The sequence below is a fragment of the Chinchilla lanigera genome, unplaced genomic scaffold, assembly GCF_000276665.1.
Source record: "Chinchilla lanigera isolate Chin_1 unplaced genomic scaffold, ChiLan1.0 scaffold00136, whole genome shotgun sequence".
NCBI classification, from domain to species: domain Eukaryota; kingdom Metazoa; phylum Chordata; class Mammalia; order Rodentia; family Chinchillidae; genus Chinchilla; species Chinchilla lanigera.
The window spans coordinates 2,308,568-2,315,879 of NW_004955537.1; the positions used below are offsets into that span (position 1 = coordinate 2,308,568).

At 52.1% G+C, this 7,312-nt stretch overlaps 1 protein-coding gene across 3 annotated transcripts in view; it reads left to right on the forward strand.

The window, feature by feature from the left end:
* The first annotated feature begins 3,708 nt into the window (after window positions 1-3,708).
* Window positions 3,709-7,312, forward strand: part of LOC102015763 — a 15,470-nt gene continuing 11,866 nt past the window's right edge. Inside the window, exons 1-3 of one of the 3 annotated variants that reach the window (XM_005410620.1) lie at window positions 3,709-3,812; window positions 4,417-4,521; window positions 6,016-6,154. In XM_005410620.1, coding sequence (XP_005410677.1) covers window positions 4,422-4,521; window positions 6,016-6,154 — 239 coding nt within the window. In that variant the 5' untranslated portion in view covers window positions 3,709-3,812; window positions 4,417-4,421. The remainder of the gene's footprint in view (window positions 3,813-4,416; window positions 4,522-6,015; window positions 6,155-7,312) is intronic. The other 2 variants (XM_005410621.1, XM_005410619.1) reach the window with 2 other exon arrangements.

Sequence of the window (7,312 nt, forward strand, 5' to 3'; positions counted from 1 at the left end):
GCAGGCGCTTTGCCGCTGAGCTAAATCCCCAGCCCCAACACTGTGGGTTTTGGTGCTGTAGATACAAAGATGATAAGTAGTGTCCAGTGAGCTTTTATTCTACTAAGGGTATCCTTTGTCTCATTTAATTTCCCCATGTGTGCTGCCCCACAGGACGGTGGTGTTCCTAATGTACAGAGTGGGGGCATCTGTCAGACCCAGAAACTGGCCCATGGTTACACAGATAAATAGGAGAGGTCAGAGTCAAACACAGCCCTCTTTGATTCAAGTCCAGCCACAACCTGAATGATATTTTGGCCCAATAAGGTAGTCCTAGAGAATCTCAGTGTAGAGCTACGAAGAAATTATATTACACTGTGATAGACTGAGATGTGTGTACGAGATAGTATGAGAATGGTTCATTTCAAAGGTTAGTGAGCAGTGTGCAAGAGAGTGTGCCCTGACCCGCAGAGATTCGGGAGTTTCCCTGACGCGACACAACTCATAAGCTATTGAGCATGGGTCTCCGGCGTGGAAGCCCATGTGCAAAACTTGGGTGCAGAAGGTAGGGTTTCTTCCCTTAAGGGACAGGAGCTGAGGAGGAAGGAGAAATTAAACTTCCGTCGTCTTAAGCAGCATTTGATTTGATGGATCACTTCCTTCTTCATTTTGGTTTGGAATATTATTGCATCCCTGCTTTTCTTCTACTCCACTGACTTACTTTTTCTGCATCCTCACTCTCTTTCTGGTACACTTTGGGGCCAAGACTTAAGCCCTTTCCTTCTCCCTACTGGGTTGTTTAATCCATTCCCAAGGCTTTAATCCATCCACGTGCTGCTGACTCACACACATATGTGTTTCCCGGTCAATCCCCGAGCTACACACGCTGTGCGTCCAGCAGCCTCACACGTTCTACTTTTAATCAGTCATTCACAGTTAAGTGACCACCACTAAACTCTTGAGTTCGCTTCAAAAACCTGTTTCACTCCCATAACCAATTACCAAGTGTTCTCTACTCTGCCTTCAGAGTACATCCCAAGTCTGACTGCTTCTCACCACCATCATCCCTGTCCTGTGGGTCCAAGCTACCAGCTAGGCTGGACGAACGCACTAATCCTAGCCTGCCTCCCACTTAGGTTTCTACTGGCCTTGAATGTTTCCACAGAGACTGTCAGCGTCTTTTAACACTATGTAGAAACATCCCAAGAGTTTCTCACTATACTCAGCATAACATCCAGGCTTCTTGCTAAGCTCCAGGTCATCCACCGTGCTCCTGCTGCACCAACCTTGCCTTCCTCCCCACACCAAGTTCCTCCTTGTACCAGCCCCTCTACACTTGCCGTCATATTTGCTTGGAACATTGTCTCTGAGATCTTTGCATGGTTTCTGTCTTATCACTTAGGTTCTTGCTCAAATATCACTTCTCTGATTACCCTGTCAGAAATGCCTGTTCTTCTCATCCCAGAACAGCTTTGGACCCGTTCTTTTCCATAGCACTGACTACAACCAGAGATGACTTGTTTTTCTCCTTTCTCCCCATACTTGAATCGAAATTCAGGAACAGAAACGTGTCTGTCGTGTGTCCTGCTGCATCTCTGGCAGCTCATGTAGTGCCTGGCACATAGTAAAGTAATGCGATAATGAGCCCGTGGACATTTTAGCTCTGCATTTAGATCCTGCAAAAGGTCTGACTGCACCGTTACAGAATAAGATATAAGCACACGTGTGATTTAATACTTTCCACTGGCTACATTAAAAGAGTGAAAAGAGACAGATGAAATTAACTTTAATAATACATTTTATCTAAGCCAACGTGCCCAAAATATTGGCATTACAACAAATAAGACTAAAAATATTGTACGTTCTCCTTTTTTGAACTAAGAATTCAAATTCTGGTGGGCGTTTTACAGTGAGAGCCCATCTGAATTCAGACTGGCCAGTGTCCCGTGCGCCGTAGCCACATGTGGCTAGTGGCTGCCACAGTGATGCAAGGGTAGGTGGCCTAACCTCACTGTGGTCTCTACTTCTGGGGGATTTTGAATGGCAGGAAGGTAGAAACTTATGGCAGGAGAAACAGGGTCTCAGCTACCCATTTCCTGTCCCTCTCCCAAAGAAGCTGTGAGAATGTCCTGGCGCACGGATGTCTGAGCAGATCCTTAGAAGAATAAGATGATCACTGAGCTAATCTATGCCAAACACTTCCTACAATCTCATTTGATTGGTCACAACAATCCCACTTTATAGCTTCAGATACAGGTCCAGACAGGCAGTATAACTTCTCCAAATGTACGCCGCTGGTGTTCGAGCTGGGACGAACGGTTGATGGTTGGCTCAAAAGTGAAGGAGCTATCATAAGCATTATGCTAAAAAGTAGCATCATGGTTTTTTTAGCCAAATAGTTTTTAGCACAGCAGAGAAATTGAGAGAAGCAGTAATGACGGAAAGGAGTTGGCCTGACTCTTGGACTTCGTTTTGCATCACACCTCTGCCTCTGTCTAGTTCTGCTCTTTAGTTTCTCAGATACCCGAGATCTGACTTTAGTGTTAGGCTATTTCTAGGTCTCAGCTCTGCTAACTTATTTTTTATTTTATTTATACATGTATTTATTTTTGTGCTGCGCCTGGAACCCAGGGCTTTGTGCATGTTGGACAAATGCTCTACCGCTGCGCTACACCCTCAGTCCAGCCCCAGAAATGAATAATGGTGTTATTCTCAGCAGAGGGAAGTACTTGATACATTGTTTTCTCTTCTGTGGAAAGAATCGCTGCCACCAACCTCAGGGCCAAAGACCCAGTGAGGTGAGGACCGCCTCTTACAGCAGCTAAGCACAGCGCCCGCTGCCGGCCGCCTCAGGAGGTGCCAGGTCCAGCCCTCCTCGTCTCTTACCGCAAAGTGTCTTCAGCTCTTTCTTCCGTTCCTGCCCTGAGCGGACTGCACGGTGGTGTCCTAGGGTTCTTGCTGCTGTCTTTAGCCAGAGGGCAGGCTGGCACCTGAGGGGAGGGGAGGGTGGGAATACCTCAGAACTGGCGGCTGAGGACGTACCCAATACTAGACAGTTTCTCTCCAGAGCGCACTATCCATCCGTCCGATCGCCAAATACGGGCACATGCGGATGCGCTTCCTTCATCCCTCGGCCCGGCTCTCGCCCGCCCTCGGGTCCCATCTCACGCTGGCCGCTTCCGCTCCCTTCCTGGCCCTGGCCCTGGCCCTGGCCCTGGCCCTGGCCCTGGCCCTGGCCCTGCCTGTCATACAGCATGGCAGATCTTCCTCCCAGGGGCTGACAGTGAGCTTTCTGAAACAGCTCGAGCAGGTCACATCCCAATTTAAAAGTGTCTTCAGGATTGATTGAGTCCGAAGTCTCAGCCGTTCATCCATCTGACAAGTATTACTGCGTGCCTAAGCCACTCTTAACAGGCGCAAGGAACAGCGGCCCAGCAAATACACCAGAAGCCTGCCCTTCCAGGGGCGCCTTACCTCGTGGACCCCAGGCTCGCTTGACTGCCCACCTCCCACGCCAGCCACGCCCGCGGGCTCTGACTTGTCACCCGTGCGTCCCGCTAGCCTCGCCACCGTGAAGATCACAGTGCCCTCCCTGGGTCCCCTCCGTGGCCTGAGCCCTAGGGCGTCCCTTGAAGGCCCCCCACCCCCACCTCCACCCCCAGGTGGCCCCGGCCGCAGCCCCGCGGCCCCTCCCCTCTCCCGGGATTGTGAGCTAAGAGTGGGTGGTGAGCCGGGCTCCCCGAGCGACTGCGCGCCCTCATCTGGGCTGGTTCCCCTACCACAGGCGGCTGGGGAGGAGTGCACCGTCCTGCCCGGGAATGCCCCGTCCCAAGGTGAGCCCCGCAGGGTTTCTGAGCTCCAGGGAGGGTGCGGGCCCGGGGAGAGAGCTTAGCTCCGGGCGGCCGCGCCCGCCCGCCCGCCCGCGTGGGCCCAGTGCTGTCCTGGTGGCTGGGACAAGCGCTTCTCCAACAGAACACTGTCTCCTCACACCCCGGCCCGCTGTCAGACTCCAGCTTCTTGAGAGTGCCACTTGCGCCTTGTTCTTCTCTCTGTCCCCCAGACACACAGGGCCTGTCACAGAACAGGCATCAGGAAAAATTAAAGTAGAAAGATGCTGTGCCTGGTGACAAAAGCCTGTAATCCCAGCACTTGAGAGGCTGAGGCAGGAAGACTGCAATTCAAGGCCAGCCTGGGCTACATAGTGAGACGTGGTCTCAAAAGAAAAAAAGAAAGAATACAAGGAAGCTGAGAAGAACGTGCGGGGTGTGTTGGAAGGGCTGGGTTACTGAGAGTTCACCTGAGGAGGTCACACCGAGAGGGTTAGAAGCTGGGTAGACAAGGCTGAGTGCAGGACTGGGGATGTAGCTCAGTGGTGCGGTGCCTGCCTAGCATCCATGAGGGCCTGAGTGTGACAAACGCGGACACCTTCTATTGCAGGCCTCATGCTGGGCACAGGCGACCCGGGGCTGCACTCATGCACCCACCGGAGCAAGGGAGGAAGACAAGGTAGGCAGTGCCACTACACAGTGCCAGATGTCACAGGTGAGCACAGGAGATGCGGCCGATAGGGAGGAGTGCCTGCTGGCTCCACAGGGGGCCAGGAAACTTCCCAGGGTGGGGTGCCAGAGAGGGCTGGGGGGCCGAACAGGGCTGGTGGCCGCACGCGGGAGCTGCACCCCATCCTGAGGGCCTTGAAGAAGCTGGCGTGTGACTGGAGCAGCTGCTGCAAGCCAGGCAGGCCACACCTCGGCTCTGACCGCTCCTGAGACCCACCGCCACCGTGGCTGTCCCCTTCCTGTCTCCTCTTCTGCACAGGGATGGGTGCCTCTGCTCGACTGTTCTCGAGAGAGGACTCCGGGTCTGACTCTGAGTCCCAAGCAGTGAGCTCCAGGTCTTGCTCCTGAGCAGATGCTTGCCGAGCGCATGGGTGGATGTTCCTATTTCCGTGGATTTCCACAGCCCTTGCTTTTGAGTCCACACACTTTGATGCCTGGGACTGTGCATTGTGCCTGCCAGCTGCCTTCAGCTGGGAAACGGGACCGTATGGAAGTCCTGGCTCTGCTGTACGGGCACAAGTCCCTGAACCGTGCTGAAACCTCCATTCCCCATCTGTAAGATGAGGTGCTACCGTGAACAGTCTCTGCGTCTCGGCGTGCGTGTGCGAGTCTCATTTTCCTGGGTAGGCTGTGAGTTCCTTGAAGGCAGAGACCCAGGGTTCTGCCTGTTGACTGGTGGAGCAGTCACAGAGAAAAAAGCACCAAAGGCAAAGCTGTCAGGCTTGTCCTGCCGCATCCCATGTGACCTTGAGCTAGGTCGGTCTTTAGGTGGGTCTTCCCTTCTCTGAGTGTGCTTTGCTCTACTTGGAAGGAGGGATAACAACCCTTACCTGGCAGAGCTCACTAGGCCGATGGGAATCCTAGGCCTGATAGCACTTTGTGAGTGGAGGAGATGTAACAGATGATTGAACCTTAATTAAAAATAAATCAGCAATATGTGGTCACTGGAAGAGTGACTCCGGGCACCTGCTTTCAGGCTCTGACAGGCAGAGAGCCTGGGATGCTGTTCTGCCAGCAGGCAGTGCCGAGTGAGGCGGTGCCTGGCTCGGTGACAGAGGTTCTCTGGTGTGCTAAGGACAGCCCTGAGTCCCAGGAGAGGTGACAATAGTGGGTCCATAGGGAGGGATTATGCAGCCAATGCTTTGCCCCCTTCCCCCAGCATGCCAGGGCATGTCCTGTTTTCTGTTGTGGGTTTTGGGGGCCCCTGGCATAAATGGTCAGGTTAGTTCGCACACCGTTGGCCACACCGCTGTTGATTCCCTTTCGTGAATGAGGCTGCCTATGGGAGAGTGAGCCCCACCATAGTGCCCTGAGAAAGTCCAAGCCTGAGCCCAAGTCCAGCAGGATTTGTGTCAACTCTTGCTCAGACCAGAAAGGCCAGGAGCTGTAGAGAGGGCTCTCTGGGGACACAGCCTGTACCTAGGGGACTCTGGGACTTCCCGACCTTGGAAACCTCTTGTCCCTCTCTCCTGGGCCCCAGGTCAGTGCAATAGTCTCTCCCTGAGATATGACCAGAAGCACCTCAAGATAAATGAATTTTCCTGGAAGGATGTTGCCACTGCCCTGTCCCTGGCTAACATAGTCCTGGGGCTCTTCTCCATCTTTTGCAGCTTCAGCAGGTACGTCTAGGCCCAGCACGCTCCTAGCCAAGAGCTGGAGCCTGTGGCCTGAGGGAAGTGGCGGGGCAGTCTAGAGAGCTGGGTGCCACGGCCGGGGATCAAGGGGGGTGGGGGACGCAGGGGCTCTCGGGTCTGGGGCCAAGGGTCTGGCCTCCGTGTCTCACCAGCCTGGTGTACGACCTCGACTGGGTGACATCCTTGGGCCTCAGTTTCTCCTTTTGTAAAACAAGGTGCTTACATTATGATCTCTACTGTTCCTTTTGTGATGGGCACATCAAATGGTTTTTTGAGAAAGTCAAGAGATTCTGTCCACTGTTTATATTTTCTGATTCTTAAGTCAGAATACATGACTTGGCAGAACATTTGAATTAGCACTGTTTGGAAAAGTGTGAAATACATACATCTTCCCCCAAAAAGTTGTAAACAATTTATCGTTCCATAATTTGAATCCTATTTCAGTGCCTTTGGGAAATCAGTTTCTTTAAAGATAGATCTTTTACAATGCATAACAATCTATTTGAGTCTCTGTAGCTATCCGCAAGTGATTTATTTCTGGATCTGTTTCTTGTCTGTATGATGAAATGACTTGACTTGATGATGCTCAAGCTCCTGCCTAGGTTGAAATTTCTATGATTCTCTGAGTGTAGATTATTGGAATCTAAGAAAGTGGCAGGGGGCATACCCACAGCAGAAAATCTCTTATCTTTTTAGCTCAAACAAATCATCTACAGTATGGTTTTCATTCCATGGTGGAAGGATCAGTATTTTTATTTAGCTTAGTCTCTATTAGGACTGGGTCCAAATAAGAGAAATTCTAAGGCAGTGTGGGGACAGCCAACGTCTGAGGTCAGGCTCTCTTCTGCTTCTATGGGGCCACCTAATCATTGCTATCAGGGTGCAGACTTGCGAATGGGCCTCCTAGGGGCAGGCTGGCTTGGGACTGTAGTGGTTACTTGCAGAGTATCTTAGGAATGTGTGCTGGGCAAGGGCACAGAGTCTAAGAATGTAGGGTCTCAGCCATGCATGGTGGCACATGTCTGTAATCCTAGCACTCAGGAGGCTGAAGCAGGAGAATCGCTGTGAGTTTGAGGCCAGCCTGGGATACTTAGTGAGTTCAAGGCTAGCCAGAACTGCATAGTGAGACCCTGTCTCAAAAAA